The 17,326-nt window shown below is 36.0% G+C and overlaps 1 protein-coding gene and 1 pseudogene across 1 annotated transcript in view; both read left to right on the top strand.

Moving 5' to 3' along the window:
* The window catches only part of LPCAT2 (lysophosphatidylcholine acyltransferase 2), a 57,803-nt gene that overhangs the window by 887 nt on the left and 39,590 nt on the right, over positions 1-17,326 (top strand). Inside the window, exons 2-7 of the mRNA XM_039880914.1 lie at positions 6,403-6,542; positions 8,877-9,094; positions 10,301-10,413; positions 12,334-12,394; positions 13,289-13,347; positions 14,532-14,566. Coding sequence (XP_039736848.1) covers positions 6,403-6,542; positions 8,877-9,094; positions 10,301-10,413; positions 12,334-12,394; positions 13,289-13,347; positions 14,532-14,566 — 626 coding nt within the window. The remainder of the gene's footprint in view (positions 1-6,402; positions 6,543-8,876; positions 9,095-10,300; positions 10,414-12,333; positions 12,395-13,288; positions 13,348-14,531; positions 14,567-17,326) is intronic.
* On the top strand, positions 46-164 carry LOC120617444 (uncharacterized; annotated as a pseudogene).

The raw sequence follows: 17,326 nt of genomic DNA on the forward strand, positions 1-17,326 counted from the left end.
GAAGTAGCCCAGATTTTCTTCCACTGTTAAAAATGACTAGATACAGTCTATGGCCATGACATCCTGAACGTGCCCGATCCCATCTGATCTCGGAAGCTAAGCAGGGTCGCGCCTGGCGAGTACTTGGATGGGAGACCACCTAGGAAGACCAGGCGCTGTAGGCGTAAAAAAATAAATTAAAATGACTACATACAAAAAAGAAGTTTCCTTTCCTTTTTCTAGTAAAGCGCTGCTTTTACCATTAACAGTTGCACTCACTCTCTGGACTTCCTGTTTGGTGAAGTTCGTGATCTAGGAACAAGATAGACTATGCAAGCCACTTTGGTCCTATGTGTCACAAATTTCTTGACTTTGGATTCGAAGTAGTGTAATTTTTCACAGCCCACCTGCACGCAGAGACCTTTGTCTTCTACAGTGGAGGCAGGTTGCGTGCTGGGCTAAGCCTCATGGGGTGGTGGTTCGAGTTCTGATAGGTGGGTGTCGGGTTGAAGAAGGGCTTGAGAGAGGAAGAGGAAGATAATGTGGTAATACCTCTTTGTAAAGAATCTAAACGTTTAAAACGTAGATCTTCACGTCGTTAAATGGGTCAATGTCTCTTTCGTATCTTAAAACTTTTGAAATGTTTCTAAGTACGTTGACTATCATTCAAGAATAATTTTAGGTTGATTTGGTCAAATCAGTCATACTTAAACGAAAGTATGTCTGTTTCGCTTCATATTTTGGAAAGATGATGAAAGTGGCATATTATAAATATACTACACCTAGAGTAAATTATTAAGTGTTTTTGTTTTCCTGTTACTGTTTAGGGAGTTCTTCCAAATAACTCTACAAGAGCTGTAGTGTTAGTCACTAGTTTTCGAATACATCTCAGGCCCTGCCATTTATTAGTTGTGTGACTTTGGCCAAGTGACTTAACTGCTCTGAACTTCTCTTTTCTTACTTGTTAAACAAATAGTAATGCATCAAAGGAAGGTTAAAATTAAGTGAGATAATTTGTGAGTCTGGTAATGTTTGCTGATCTTACTATTGAAAGTTATGCTATTCGCTGTCAACAAATTACATATTATACTTAAAGCTGAATAGAATTGAATATAATCTGGGTATTTTTTTAAATTAAAAATTCATGTAGACCAGAGATACAAAATAGATTTCAATGGCTTGAATGGTCTGGATAAAGGGAAGATTTACATAAACATGATTGAAAAACAATGTTGGCAATATTATCCAGTTTAAAATATGGATATACTTTTATTTAAGTATGACCTAGTACGATAACACTAAATTTAATTTAAAGTTAAATTTAATCTTGAATGATATCAGTATCTCACTCAGGGACTGTTATCTTGCTTAAGGGTTGCATCGCATAGGGCTTAGCTTTGCCCTTCCCCTTTTCTTTTTGACTATTTAAGGGTCTGCTACTTAGTGGCATAGAAAAAAAGTAGCCTTCATTTCCCCGATAGAATATGGAATCGAAACGAGTGTTTGGTAGTAATTGTGGGGTCGTTTACTATATCAGAAATATTAGTTGAATGCCTACTGTGTGCCAGGCACAATGCTAATCTCTGGAGATAAAGCAGTGAACAAGAGAAATAAGGACCCTGTCTATCTAAAGCTTATATTTCAATGAAAAAAAAATTAAACAACTATAAAAATATATAATTTTATGTTATAGCGAGTGCTATGAAGACAATCCAGAGAAGAAGATAACTCCGTCAGAATGTTAAGAGAATGCTTCTCTATAGAGAGGACATATTACCAAATGGACATATGATGAGGAATCCTCCTAATTTGTCAAAGAGTTACTCAGCATTGGTTTACTGTTGAGTACTGTTATTTATTGCAAACCTGGAAGTGGCACAGAAAAAAAGGTGCCCAATATTTGACAACTTAACTCAATTAAAATACATATTAGTCACTCACTGTGAATGTAAGTAAATCTTATATGAATATGATATAACATCATTCCAACTCTAGCTTCAGGGTATATGCCGTGGTCTTTTCTCACAGTCAAAATTATTTCTCGATCATTTGCAAGGCTGTCTTTATTTGACCTGCCTTGGGGCTTACCCACTCACTGTAGTCTTTTCTCTGGGGCTGTTCGTGAAAAAATAATCAGAGGCAATTGCTTAACAGCACAGCTGCCTGAGGCAGTGAATAATAATTGGAGAAAATAATAAGCTAACCAAAAAGCTTAAAAGAAACAGCTTGGAACTATATGCTGTCTAAAAAAGACATGCTTTGCATTTAAAGACCCAAATGGATTGAAAGTAAAAGGATGGAAAAGATACACCATGAAAACAGTGACTAAGAAGGACTAAATGGGCTCTATTAATATTAGATAAAATAGAACTTAACACAGAAAACTAGAGATAAAGGAGGACATTTTATGACAAAAGGATTGATTAATCAAGAAGTTATAATAGTTATAATCTTATATGCACCTAACAACAGAGCCCCAAATACACAAAGCAAAACTGAAAGATCGAAGGAAAAAAATAGAAAACTCAACAGTAGTAGTGAGATATTGGAATTCCTCACTTTCAGTTGTGGTAGAACAGTGAAAGAGAATATCAACAGGGAAATAGAAGATGAACACACTATAACCGTGTATACCCAGCAAGTATGTATAAAACACTCTACCCAACGGCAACAGAAAACACATTCTTCTCAAGCGCCTATGGAACATTCTTCAAGATAGACAATTATATTAGGCTGTAAAATAAGTCTCAATAAATGTAAAAGGATTTCAATAATACATTGTTCTCCAGACAAAACGGATTGAAATTTAGAAATCAGGGAAATAACAAAGAAGTCTGGGAAATTCACAAATGTGTGGAAATTACACATTCCTAAACAATCAGTTTTCAAAGAAGAAATCAGGAAACACTAGTAAATGCTTTGAGATGAATGAAAATGGAGACACAATATATAAAAACGTGTGGTTAGCATTCTTTCAAAGTCTGAAAAAGGTGTCATAAGAAAAATTATAGGCCAATTTCCCTCATGATCACAGATATAAGAACCTTTAACAAATACAGTAGTATGTGGAAAGGATAATATATCCTTTCAAATTTGGTTTATTCCAGGAATGCAAGGTTGGTTCAACATACAGAAAATTATATTTTAATGTAATTCATTAGCAAAACATATGATAAGAAGCATATTGTCATTTCCGTAGATGCAGAAATTTTGTTAACTCATTTGACAAAATTTGACATCTATAGACGTTTAAAAAAATTCTCAGTAATATAGGAATAAAAGGGTACTCCCTTAGTCTAAGAAAGGGAACCTATCTATTGCAATAAAAATTCCAGTGGGCTTTTTTGTTGGTGTGGAAACTGACGAATTAATTCTGATATTTATGTGGAAATGCAAAGGATCTAGATTAGCCCCCCAAAAAAGTTTGATGAAAAAAATGTTGGAGGACACACACTACCTGATTTTAAGACTTACTACAAAGATATAGCAATTAAGATGAGTGAGGTATTGACAGAAGGAGAGATGACTAGATCAATGGGACAGAACAGAGAGCTCACAGATATATGTTCAATTGATTTTTGGCAGAGTTGCCAAGAAAATTTATTGGGGAGTGTCAGGTCTTTTCAACAAATACTGTTGGGAGAACTAGATAAATCTATAGATGAAAATGAACCCCGATCCCTACTGCACACCACACAGAAAGTAATTTAAGATGGAGTATAGACTGAAACATAAAAGCCAAAATATACAGCTTCTGGGAGAAGAAAATATAAAATATCTTCATGACTTTGAGGTAGGTAAAGATTTATTAGAAAGAACACAGAAAAGAATGAAAACTAAAAATGGATAAATTAGTCTTCATCAGAATTAAAATTCTTCTCATCAAAAGGTTCCATTAAGAAATTGAAAAGGCAAGCCATGGGATGGGATACATTATTTTCAATACATATATTGACAAAGGGCTTTTATACAGAACATATAAAGAACTACAAATTGATATGAAAAAGACTAACAACCTAATAAAAGTGGGCCAAAAACTTGAACAGACACTTAAAATAAGAAGTTAAAAGAATGACCAACAGACACCCAGAAAATGTGCTCAGCACCATTGCTCATCAAGGAAGCATGAATTAAAACCACAATGAGATACCCACTTGAATGGCTGCAGAGACTGACAGCGCCAGATGGTGGTGAGGATGTGGAGCAACAGGAACTTTTGCACATTATTAGCGGGGATGTAAAATGGTACAACCACTTTGGAAAAGAGTTTGGCACTTTCTTGATAAACTGAAGCCTACCCTGACCCAACAATTTCACTCCCAATGAAATGAAAATATATGTTCACACAGAGACTCGAATATTAATGTTCATAGGAGCTATAGTCATAACAGCTAAAAACATAATAGGCCAAGTGTCCATGAACAGTCGAATGGGTAAATGAATTGTAATATATTTATACAATGCAATAATACTCTGCAATTAAAAAGACTGTACGACTGATGCATATGACAGCAAGGTTGAATCTCAAAAATATGAGGTGAAAGAAGCCAGACATATAAGAGTACATATCGTGGGATTTCATTTATATAATAATCTAGAACAGGCAAAACTGTAGTGAAAGAAAGTCTGTCAGTGGATGACAAGGGCTGAGGAGGGTGTATGGACTTAATAGAGGCACAAGGGAACTTTTAAGGTGATAGAAATGTTCTATATCTTAATTGTGGTGACATTTGCATGGTGGTATACATCTGAAAACCTCATAATCTATACACTTAAAATAGGTTCATTTTATTTTATGTGAATTAATGAAGTTGATATTTTAAAAAGACCACCAATACCAAATGTTGGCAAGAATGTCCAGTGACTGAAATTCTCATACGTTGCCAGGGACACTTTAAAATAATACAGCCATTTTGGAAAACCGTCTGGCAGTTTCTTATAAACTACACCTGTGACCCAGCAACTCCACTCCTAGATATTTACCTAAGAGAAATGAAAACATATTCACAAAAGGCTTGCATAGGAATGTTTGTACTGGCTTTATTCATAATACCTCACCATAGAAACAACCCAAATGTTCATCAGCAGGAGAATAGATAAACATTGTCATGAAGTCATACAATGGAGTAATACTCTTCAATCAAAAAGAATGAATTACTGATATACAAAACAACAAAACAACAGAGTTGAATTTCAAAAATTTCAAGTGGGAGAAGCTAGACACACACACTCACATACACATAATGTATGATTCCATTTATGTGACGTTCTCATCAAAACTAATCTATGGTGTTAGATATCCAACGTTGGTTACCTAACAGGGTAGAGAGATGCACTAGGTGACTTTCTAGGTGGCAGATGTGCTCTATATCTTGATTGGAGTGGTGGTTTTTTAAAACTCATTGAATTATACACCTAAGATCTGCATATTTCCTTGCACGTAATTTTTATTTCAGGCACACACACATGCGCATACAAATAATTTGAGGGATAGATAACTAGAACATTTTTGGCATTTCTTGTAAATTAGTTGATGATGCTCAAACTCTCATAGAAGGAAGTAGGCAGAAGATGGACAGCACTATTTGAGTAATGTTATTGGCTAATAGAAAAAAGACAATTTGTTATATGTAAGGGTAACAAATTTTCACTTAAAAGGCCGTATGGTCTAGGATTCAGAGTAAGGGCTTTGTAACCAAGCGGTGTTCAAATCTTGGTGCTGCCATTTAGTAACTGTGACCATAAGCAATTTAACTTAACTCGCTGTGCCTCTCCTTTCTGTGTGTAAAACCACTTAAGGTCGTAAGAATCAAATAATGCCAGGTACTTAGAGTGCTTGGTACACAGTAAGCATTCATATATTATTGGCTATTCTTGTTTAGTTTTCATTCTTATTTATTTTTATTGTTTCCTCCCCTATCTTTTTGTTATTAGTTATCAAGGATGGGCAGGTATATAAAAGAATACATTTACTTCTTCACATTCTAATACTTTCATTAACACTTCTCCTCCATCTTAAAGCTCTCAGAAAGCAACTTCCCCTCTGCTAGCTTCTTTCTGCTTGTCTTTCAAGACCGTTCAGCCTTCAGTCCCTCGAGGAAGCTTTCCCTCACCGTGAAGGCAGAGGCACCTTTCCTTTCTTCCCCCAACATCGCCTTGACATACAGATCAAGTCGTCTTACAGTACTCGGATTTCTTTACTGTTTCTTTTGCTATTTAACAGGCTTTGTGAGGTCAGATACAATGTCTTATTTTTCTTTGGCTTAGGTAATTGTCAGGTGCAGTGTAATGCTCAATTCGTCCTTGAGTGACCGCTTGAATACTTGAATAAAACTTTCCTCTTACATGTTTCAGTTTGAGTGCTACAGCATTAATATAATATCCATTCATCTATTTTTTTTTTTTATCTACTTTGACTTTCAGATTTTCCTTCTTGGAATTATCCTGCTTCCAATTCGTGCTTTATTGGTTGCAATAATTTTATTACTGGCATGGCCATTTGCTGCAGTTTCAACAGCATGCTGTCCTGAAAAGATGACCCATCCAGTAACTGGTTGGAGGAGGTAAGAAACAATGAAGTCTAAATGTTAGATAAATCAATATAAAGGAGAGTTTGTCATTGTTTAGTCAGTGATTAATAGTTTTATTTAACGGCTTCCTACTCAATTTTATCATTCATTTTTGCTTCTCAGATAAAACTGTTCTTCATTTGTCATATGTAGAAATCTCTGCCCACAACCATCGTGGCTGAAAAATACCTGGCTTCCTTTTGCTCTCCCTCAGTTTTCACATTGCTTTTGTCCCCTTATAATAATTACATACTTTATGCAGTGGTATAATTAAGTGGTTCAATGATAGTATGTTTATTCATTACTTTAGTGATTATTATTCACAACAATTTAATTGTTAATCAGTATAGCCTAGCTTTTTTAAACATTGCACCAAGGCCGGCTGGAACTGCTTCTCAAGCATTATGGAGTCGGCATGGTATTAGAGAATAGACTGACCGTGAATGAACAAAGTCACAGGTAAAAGTTACTTTCTGCTGGGTGGAACCAGCTTGTTGCGGTAAGCATGCCCTGAAGCGAAGGCCTTCCACGTGGATTCCTTGGGTTTCATAGAAATCCATTGCTGGGTTCCAGGGCACTGTCAATCTCTCTGAAATTGCGCACATTTCTTTTTCTTTTTCTTTTTTTTTTTTGTGTGCAAGGATCTATTCCTCTCATCAAAATCTCAAAGGAGAATATGTCCTCCAAAAATTTGAGAAACACCGTTCTAGAAACTTTTTAAAAAATATGCTATTTGCAGTTTAATTCATGTGAACAAATGTCAACACTAAACACAAGGCTGGTTTGAAGTGGAACTAAACCCAAAGCTGGCGACGGCCCTAGAAAAATAATATCACCTCAACCCTTGCGAATCGCACTCCTTTGTTTTATAACTCGAAGTTGCGTGTCATTAAAAAGATAGCATAAGAGGTATTTTTCATCACTCATTCCTTTAAATGATTTCCTTGATTTCTAATTTAATGACCTATGTAAACCTATGGGGATGGAAGGAATAGTCTAAAAATCCAGAAAACAGATATAATAAATGTTGGAAAAGAAAGTTCTACTTTTGTCAACTATGTGCAGCGCTAGACTTTGAGCCATTTTTAAAACATTTAAACAGAGATGTTTAATGACTTTGAGTATGGAGGACTTTGGAATGTAGTTGTCAGAAGCTGCATCACCATAAATCAGAAATAGGAGGTGTGGAAGCTTCATGAAAGGGATTGCTTTTTATCCCTACCTCAGTAGAGATCTCAGCTCTTAACTAAGGGGCAGGAAGAGAGATGCAGTCACTCACTTCTCTGTGCCCTCTGGAAAAGTACTTTGGCTTTGTGTGCTCATCTCTTACTGTGTAATAAAAGAGCAACTTCCTCAATAGCTAGTTGCTTCATAGCAGCTGCTCACTGTATTATTAGAATTAGATGGGAAGCCCATTTTTTTAAAGCTCACATTAGCTGTCATCCGAGAGATAGGCATAGTATTTTATTTTTGTGAAAAGCTATATGCATATTCACATACTGAGATGTCCATCGTGTGTTTGCATTTCTAGGAGTATGTTTCTATTTCCCTACTCGATTGAGCTTATCAACATACTGAGCTTAATCTTTAATGAGACTCGATCTTACTTGTTGTGTATGTCCGGCACAGTTCCTGGCACAGTTTGATGAATTAATTAATCTTTAATGACAAATTCTTTTTTTAAAGTAAGCAATTAGATTTCCGGAATTGTTTAAGTGCATCTCTGTCCTAAGGGAGCGAGATGGTGAATTTTCTTAAGATTTTTGACCGTCTAAGAGTTGTAATCATATAGGGAATAAGGCTTAATTTAAAAAAATTATCCCTAAAATAACTCTGAAGACAGTTTCAGCACGAGAGTTCTAAAAGTGTTTGGGGAAATAGCAGCGTGTCTATTACACAAATGTAGATTCCCAAGGTATTACTTCAAAGGGCAGTACCGATTTGAATTTCTCAGGGAGGATGTATGTTGAAAATTCATTTTTCTCACTTTTTAGTCACAGAAGAATGGAGCCATTTATTAGCCGTATGCCCTTGGGAAAATTACTTCTCTGTGCCTCAGTTTTCACATCTGTAAAATGGGAATAATAATAGATAATAACTATTTCATAAAATTGGGCTGAGAATTAAAGAAACTAATACATGTAAAGTGTTTCAAACAGCGCCTGGCAGAAAGAGCTCCATGGGCGTGTTCGCTGTTCTTCGTATTTTAAAACGAAGTGTTCTGACATGTTTTGGTTTTCGTATTGTATTTTAATGTAAAGTCCTGCTGTTAGCTGCAATGAGCAGAGCTAATTCTGTCTTTTTATATATATGTATGTATTTTCAAAGGACAATTACTCAACGAATTTTGAAGTTTCTGGGTCACGCCATGTTCCTTTCGATGGGGTTTATAGTTACTGTGAAAGGAAGGATCGCAAGTCCTGTGGAAGCACCGATTTTTGTTGTCGCTCCTCATTCAACATTCTTCGATGGAATTGCCTGTGTCGTAACCGGATTACCTTCTATAGTGTCTCGACTTGAGAATGTGCAGGTCCCTCTGATTGGCAGTAAGTACTTGTAAGAGAACATAGAGGAAATACTTTTATGTTCATGACTTAAATTTTAAAAATCATGTATAGTTTACTGGTAGATTTTTAAGCAACTTTAACATGATAAAGTATTTTAAACATATTTCTTTTAATGAGGTAGTATATTGAAAGAATGAGTTTATGAAAAAAGATTAAATACTTCCCTGTAGGTACCCTTACCATTCTTTTAAAATTTTATCTTTATCACTCTACCATCATCCCTTTCTGTTCTTATATTTAAAAGACCAGTTTTTCCACTTGATTTTTTTTTTTTTTTTGAGAGAAAATTTAACTGAAGAATTTGTGAAAACAATGGTTACATCCGATTTCATGAATTTCTCTTCCGGCTGATAAACACACTAAGCTTTTTCTCCTAATTCTGTTTTCTTTATTATTGCCTCCAAACCTCCATGAGAGACCCATGTGTAACTCTGAAAATTATGATGTGGGACAATAAGTGCTTCCTGCCATAAAAAATAATGAAGCAAGTGAAATGTTTTTCCCACCAGATGCTTGGCCCTCTCTCTCTGGGGTGTGCGTCTCCAAGTAACTGCTCCCAGTCGTCCCAAGGTCACTGTAAGCACGAGGTGATGAGAGACTGGGTGTGAAAGTCGACTGATGTTGCCCTGGTGCTCTGGAGGAATGATCGTAGTTCTTACAGCTTGGTCATTCGGCTAAGAAAGACATTCTCTCTTTTTTAAATGGAACTCCCTGCTTTGTATAATACGGTGTTTTTCCTGAAAACGTGTGTGGCAATAGATTTTTGGTAAATCGAGGTTTATTTTGCATGTGCTAGGATGTTATGTATTTAGAAGACTGCTGTGCTGAAAAGTTCAGTAAAATGAATACTAATTGCTTTCTGCTCCTGTGAACTATGAATTTACATAATCAGTTTTCAGGCTATCCCTAAAATAAAACAAGATAACCTATTGAGGAAGAAGACCTTTAGGGAGAAAATTACATTTGCTGCTTTTCATATCCCTACTGCTAACTTCTGTTAAATCAATAAAATATTTTTAGTTATAAACATCCAAGAAATTTTTTTTTTTTAATTTTTTAAGTTGTTCTTTTGATTTGCTATCATTTCAATTTTCTGTAAAAGTTGTTTTGTGATTTATCTGGTATTACTTTGGTAGCTTTAGCCAAAAAAGGTGACTTGGTCATGAGTTTTCCTTTGTCTTAAAGGACTGTTAAGGGCTGTGCAACCAGTGTTGGTGTCTCGTGTAGATCCAGATTCTCGAAAGAACACAATAAATGAAATAGTAAGACGAGCAACGTCGGGAGGAGAATGGCCCCAGGTAAAACGCAGTAGATGTTGACTTAAATATACTGAGAATTCATTTATTGTACGTTTGTAAACATATTCATTTGGCTCCACGGAGAGCAGTATCTTGGGGACACCTCTGCTAGATGTGTCCCACAGAGTAGGAGCAGAAGACACCAGTGAGCATGAGAAGTCCTCTTCCCCGTGAGATATTCCATGGAACTAAATGTAGTACGCTTTTTTATTCACCAAACTCTGAAACAATTTTCACTTTGTGTTTTAAAAAGTAATTCTCTACTTCTGAATTTATTTCCCTTTGAAAAGATGAGATGCTAACTCTCAGTCATGCTCAACAATATGGTGGGCTTACTGAAAACATAATTAAGATCTTTAATCTGATCTGAAGTACATTTAAATTAGTGCTTTTCAGTTCAGGGGGGCATATCAGAATCTGCTGTAGAAGCTTTTGCAGCTTCACCATCTCACCAGCCCCTTCCCCTGGAAGGAATGCCTTTGAAGGGAAGGGAAGGCCAACCTCTATGGGATGAGGAAGGCTTCATGGGTGATATGCAGAAGTAGTCTTCTACCTTTGCCCAGGTGAGAGCAAGTGGTCACTAGCAGAACTGATGGTCCTGTAGTGACCTGGTCACCCAAGATGATGTGTCGACGTTAGAGCACCCAGAGAGTGTGACCAACCAGAGGGTTTAGAAACCAAAGCACATGAGGAATAGTTGAACAAGTGCCTGGGAAGAAATGGCATTTGAAATAAGGGTTTGATTTTTCTCTTGGGTTCTGAGCAATGTATCTGGGACTGGTAGGTGGGAGTTAATACTTAGGTAGGTTTTAGCTCATGTTGCTCATCTCAAGGAACTTTCTTTTCGGTCCAGAGGTAGAATGATTGACTTGGAATCCTCTTCTGGAATTTCGAGGCATCGGCTAAGCAACCACTTGGGGGGGATATTGTAGAAATAATTCACGCATTGGCAATGCTAGATGACTTTTAATGCCCTTTCCAGCTGTGATGCTTTATGATTCATTGTTAATAGTGTAGTTATAGAATTTCCACTGAATGCATCTTATTTGATATTGTATCCCATTGTCATAGGAAACCGATTTTTTTAAATTAGAGGATGATGGAATTGCACCTATTCATAAGTTTTATTTTACAAATGACTCGTTATGGTGGCAGTTTGGCCTAATGACGTTTCCTCTCACTAATATAAATTACACATTACTAACTACTGGGAGGACAGACATTTTGTTTGTTTGTTTTACGTACTTAGCAATTTATTCATCACCACATTCTAAACGCTTCAGAAAATCAAGCTGCTGTTTTATTCTGCTAATGGGAAACTAACTGTACTGAATATCTTTCACGTGGAAAAGGGAGTACGTTAAAAGCCAAAAACACTTTCTCAAGAAAAGATGTCAGATTGTTTCATATGTCAACTAAATTCAAGTAAGCGTAAAGCATGCTGTGAGCAGTTCTTCCTTTTTCTTCAGTACATGACCTAAACTGTACGCTGTGGGAGTGAGTACCATCGAATGTGAGAACTGAAACAAAGACGTGGGAAATGACTTGGTTAAGGAAGTAGAGCAGGGGAAGGAAGAATTTAGTTTTCAAGTGCACACTTTGAATGTGACTTAGGTCTGCATCTTCTTTCAAGACTATTCGGATCACAAGTGTCATCACTAAGAAACATTTGCTAAGTGTATACTGTATTCGAAGCTTTACTCCTTTTTCTAATTATCTTAATGGTCAGACTATACTTCTTTTAGAGGAAAACCAAATACCTATAATCTGATTCTAGCTTTCCTTAGAATCAGGGGTTAGCCTTTTATTTCATCTTCGTTTTATAAGAATTGGCGGCTATTTATGAAGTAGTAAGAAGGCAAATCATGAGGTAATCTATTAATTAGATTGAAATATTAAATCTGTTCCTTTTCTCCCAAGATACTAGTTTTCCCAGAAGGTACTTGTACTAATCGCTCCTGTTTGATTACTTTTAAACCAGGTGAGATAAATTAAATTATATTGTAACAAAGTAGTATGAACATTTCTCAATGATTTGATAATAATACATAAAATAACTCAGTCCGCTCTGAGCATTTCTTCTTTTTCTGATAAAATCTTAATGTTATGAATCCACAGAACTGCTATTTTGCTATTTTAATTATCTTAACCCCTTCAGCTACTTAGAGAGAGACTGACGGGAGGAGAGAGCGACAATGTGTGTGTATTGTCAGTGTGTGTGTGTGTGTTGTGAGCAGAATCACTGGCAGCTTTTTATTCTCCTCCAAGGATGCTGTCACAGACATCTGGGGTCCCGTGTCATCATGTAGAAAACCTATTTCAATTATTGTAATCCCTTCAAATGCCTTCTAAGATTCACTCTTTTTTTTTTAATATATATCAAGTTATGAATTTCATAGTAATACGTAATTTCATAGTAATTGGTAGTACTTTTAAATGATTTTTGCATTGGCTGCTGGAATGCTCAGAGCTGAAGTTGGAACTCACTTCTGGCAAATGTGGAAGTTCTTGCTTCAAGCATTTGGTTTTATCTAGATTTTCCTTTCCCTTATTTTCAGTTTGTCTTGGTTTTCGTTATTAATTTTTTAAAAATCCTGGTAAATTATAGGTATTTGGAAAAAGGAAATAAGGGGAGATGTAAATAAATAAATATTTGAATCGACTTAGCTACGACATTTAATATTTTGCTTACGTACTTCTGAATTTTAAAACTCTCTCATTTTGGTCAGTGTTAGGGATTTACCATCAGCAGATAGTTTACGTGTGCTCTTAAACGTTCAGTACATGCGTAGCATTTATTATCAGGTTTTTTTCTTTACTCGTCAAACTTGTCTTCAGACAATGAACATGTTATAAAATCTCGCTGTGGTTACAGGAGCCTTCATCCCAGGAGTTCCTGTGCAGCCAGTTCTCCTCAGGTACCCCAACAAGCTGGTAAGCATTGGATTCTACTCTGAGGAGACTTCGAAACATTCCAAACGGCACTCATCCTCTAAGGCCCCTCTTCATGTTCGAGAAGAGTGATGACTAGCCGCCAAATAGTGGAAGCAGATGGGGAGACTCATTCTCCCTACCCCATTCAGGTTTTAAAAGTTGGCGAGATAGGCACATATCCATTAGTGCCAAGATTTTACATACTGTTTTTGCTACTAAGCTAGAGGAGGACATTTCCTTAGTGTTCACTCTATTGTCACTACAATAGTATGACTAAGTCTCAGATTCAGGGTCTCATGAGAAAACTTGAATACATTTGTGATTTTTATTAAGCCTAGGAGAAAACTTTTCCTGATTCAGTGGTCATTACTGGTGTAGAAGGATCGAAGTTGTAGGTTACATTTGTGAGAGGCTCGATGTTTAATTACTGCCTCATCAAAGGGACTCTTGGCAAACAGCTTAAATAAGAAAGTAACTGCAAAGAACCTGACATCCTATGGAAGGCCCCAGGAGGCAGTCTCCTGTGCTCCAGCTAGGTACACCCTTGTCTTCTGGGTGTTGAGTGTGTCACCATTTCCCTACAGCCAGATTTTTGGAAGATATTTTGGTTCTGAGAGGAAATTTACATAAAATTTACATAAAAAGGCAAGGTGTAGTTATTAATTATGTTATTTCATATTAAGAGTTCTTGATCAGCTTTCTAGTCAGTGGCTCGTTCCTCAGCTGTGGACATCCATAATTAAAAAATTAAGATCTGTCAAACTTCTACTTATTGTACTTCTGCCTGTGGGTTTGCATTTGTCATCTATTCAGATTCTTTCACTATTACTTTAATCTTTTCTCCCACATAACCCTATTTTTTTTGTGGGAGGGAGACTAACATATGCTGTTTTTATAAGCAAATATCCATAATATTGTTCATATTATGAGAAAAATAGGTAAGCATGCACAATTCGGAGCAACTTAATTCCATAAAAAGCTAGATGTTTATGTATAGGAGACAGATCTTTGCCATGAAGATAAATAATCCAAGAATGCATAGATCAGTTCACTAATATGTAGCAATGATATGCTTGTTTTACTTTTCAATGCATTGCTTTTCGTTCAGAAAGGAAATACATGGGTTTTTGTTTTATGTGGTATTTTTTTCTCCAAACTAAGTTTGAATACTTTTGTTATTGTAGGATACCGTGACTTGGACATGGCAAGGATATACATTGTAAGTCAATATCTATTATTTATATAAATTTTACTTCAGCAAAGAAAAAAACAGTAATTTTTAAAACAGCAATTTTTAATTTTTTTTGGTAAAAGTAAAGATTTCTAATCAGATCCTTAAATCTCGTAACTGGTAAGTCTCTGTAGAGAGCGTAACTATCTTGTCTATTAAGCCTGTGTCTCCCGCATGCAAAATTCTAGTTTTCTGTCATGTTCTAATGGATCTTAAGTATTTACCTACCGATTCTTAAGAAACATCTGAGTGACCTAGTTGGCATAGCACTTAGCTTTAATTTTGTCGTTTCATTTTCATTGCAGATTTAGCATTGTCTAGCGTCTTCATCGTTGTTTCATTATAGTGGTTTAAGCAGTCCAGAGAGATTAGGTCATATGGCCCGAAATAGTCATGATGCATTTGATTTGAGTTGAGAAAAATAGCTAACCAAGATTTCAGTTCCATTCTGGAATGTTAAAAACAGAAGGCTCAGCAGTTTCTGAAAATCCTTAAGAGAGAAGATTACAGTTTCACTATTAAACAGTCGGAACTGAAATAAGCCTTTAAATACAGCAGAACGTGGAGACTCTTACTTCCTCTGCAGCAGCCTGTGACATTCTGGCGAGAATCCTGTGAAACACCTGGACTGAGGACTTTGCCAGGGGTTTTCCCAGTAATGCCTTTTGATACCGTTACACACAGAATTCAGATAACATTGTTGATAGATAGGTGACAACTACTTGGAAATATTTCAAAGAAAATCATCATTTGCCTCAGGTACACTGAGCTTCCTTAGATACCTTTTAGACAGTCCGAACAACTTCTGAAAGTCAGATTTTTTCCCCCCCGCATACTTATTTTCTCCATTTCGTATGTATGAATTGCTTTGAAATAATAAATTTAAATCAGAATAGGTAACTCATGGGCCAGTTACATCTGTTAATGTTTATTAACTTGTGAGACCTTTATGTTCCTCTTACGCTTCAGTCCTTGGGAGTCGAAGTTAAGTAAATGAATGACACCAAAAATAAATTGTAAAGGCTGTCTAGACATGTTATCTTTAACGCTTCAGGAAATTAATTTATTCATTTGGCTAGAACCCATGTTTCATGGCTTTCCTGGTTTTGAATGACTGGTTTGCAGCTTTTATACAAGGGAAAATTAGGAGAAACAAGTAGTATAAGAGCATTTTAGAAAAAGAAATGCCTAAAAATTGGGTGAAACATGTATTTATATTTCCTAATGTTTGTCATCCTTGGGGCCTTTACAAGTTAAGTTCCTTAAAGAGATTGTGACTTTGGCTTCACTGTTCAGTAAATAGGATCTTTTTTTTTTTTTTTTGCAGAAACCCACGTAGATATGAAGGTCAAATAAGAGAAAGCTTTTCTAGAAGGGTGGGATCAGGGTTAGAAAATAGAGGGCTTTAGTCAATCTAGCCTTCTAACCTGGGAGTGTGTGTGTGACAAAGAGAAAAAGGACATAGAGAGTTCAGAAAAGAAAGGGAGGAAAAAGATATTTTCAGAGTTAAAGATTTCTTAGGACTTATAAACACAGAATCTTCAGAAGGTGTCTCTTCGCTTTTTCCAGATGCCACATCACACTTACCTGTGGGAACTCGTGGTTCCACCTGTATCTTCCGATCTGTGTCGTGATATGTTCGGCACTGTGTCTGTTCTAAATCAGTTGTCTCAACTGCTCTTGCTCCAAGGGCTACTCTAGATGGATTCTAAGGAAGAAATCCTACACCAAAGCAGATATCCTCAGAGACAGGAGCGATACACCTAGGGAATAAACTCAGAGAAGGGGAAGCTACGGAAAGGCTGTTTTGTGTCAGTCTCAGAAGTGTTATTTGGTTTGTATGTAGTCTGGACGACACTGATTTAACGAGGTCTTGGGAGTCGTTGTATTTATTTATTTTTTACAGCATTCAGAATGTTCAGAATAGAATTAGCTATTCAAGTCACTGAATTCCAAAGCTCCATTTAAATCATTAAAGAATAATTCCTTTTATGGTTTGACTTTGTTTGCTTGGAGTGGATAAGAAAAGATCTTTTCCCCTTCAGATAGAAGGGCTAAGGACTGATACTTATATTAACAACTTATAATTAATTATGGAATTGGTAAATCTATTTCCTGACTTCCTTCTTTAACTAAATTCCTTGTTTAAGTTCCTAAGCTTTTTTTTTTTGTCTTAAATAAGTCTCTCCAAGTAATTTTTACAGATAAATCCTATTTTAATTTCTTAATAGCAAAAAAAGGTTGGTTGTTTTCATAAACATGTGGTTGAATCCACTCTGCCAGATTTCTGGGTCATCTGTCTAAATGAGGCTAAATAAATCCCACAGAAATCTTATCCGGAAAGATAAGATTTTTTCTCCATTTCTCCATTTCTAAATATATACTAGAAAGCTGCAAGTTGGAGCAACTATTTCAAAAATTGTCTTCGAGAAGGTTGGTTATAGCCACTTTAAAAGAAAGCCTTTGTCTAGCTTTACAATGAAATTTGAGAATCTTCAGAAAATTTCCACGTAATAAAAGCATTTACTAGTAACCGAGACAATTATGATAAAGTTTCTACTTTTAAGAAAGGCCCACTGATTTCGTTTTTTAAATATCTGAAAAGCGTTTAGTATGATATGTTCTACTTAGGAGCTTCCCTATAAACACATCTATGCGCTTTCAAATGTGGCCTCGGATCATTTCACGAGGAGTTTAGGCCTATGACTCATTGAGGAGACTTCAAATTTGAGGTTTTGTCTCCTGAGC

The sequence above is a fragment of the Pteropus medius genome, unplaced genomic scaffold (genome assembly GCF_902729225.1).
Source record: "Pteropus medius unplaced genomic scaffold, Ma_sr-lr_union100, whole genome shotgun sequence".
In the NCBI taxonomy this organism is placed as follows: domain Eukaryota; kingdom Metazoa; phylum Chordata; class Mammalia; order Chiroptera; family Pteropodidae; genus Pteropus; species Pteropus medius.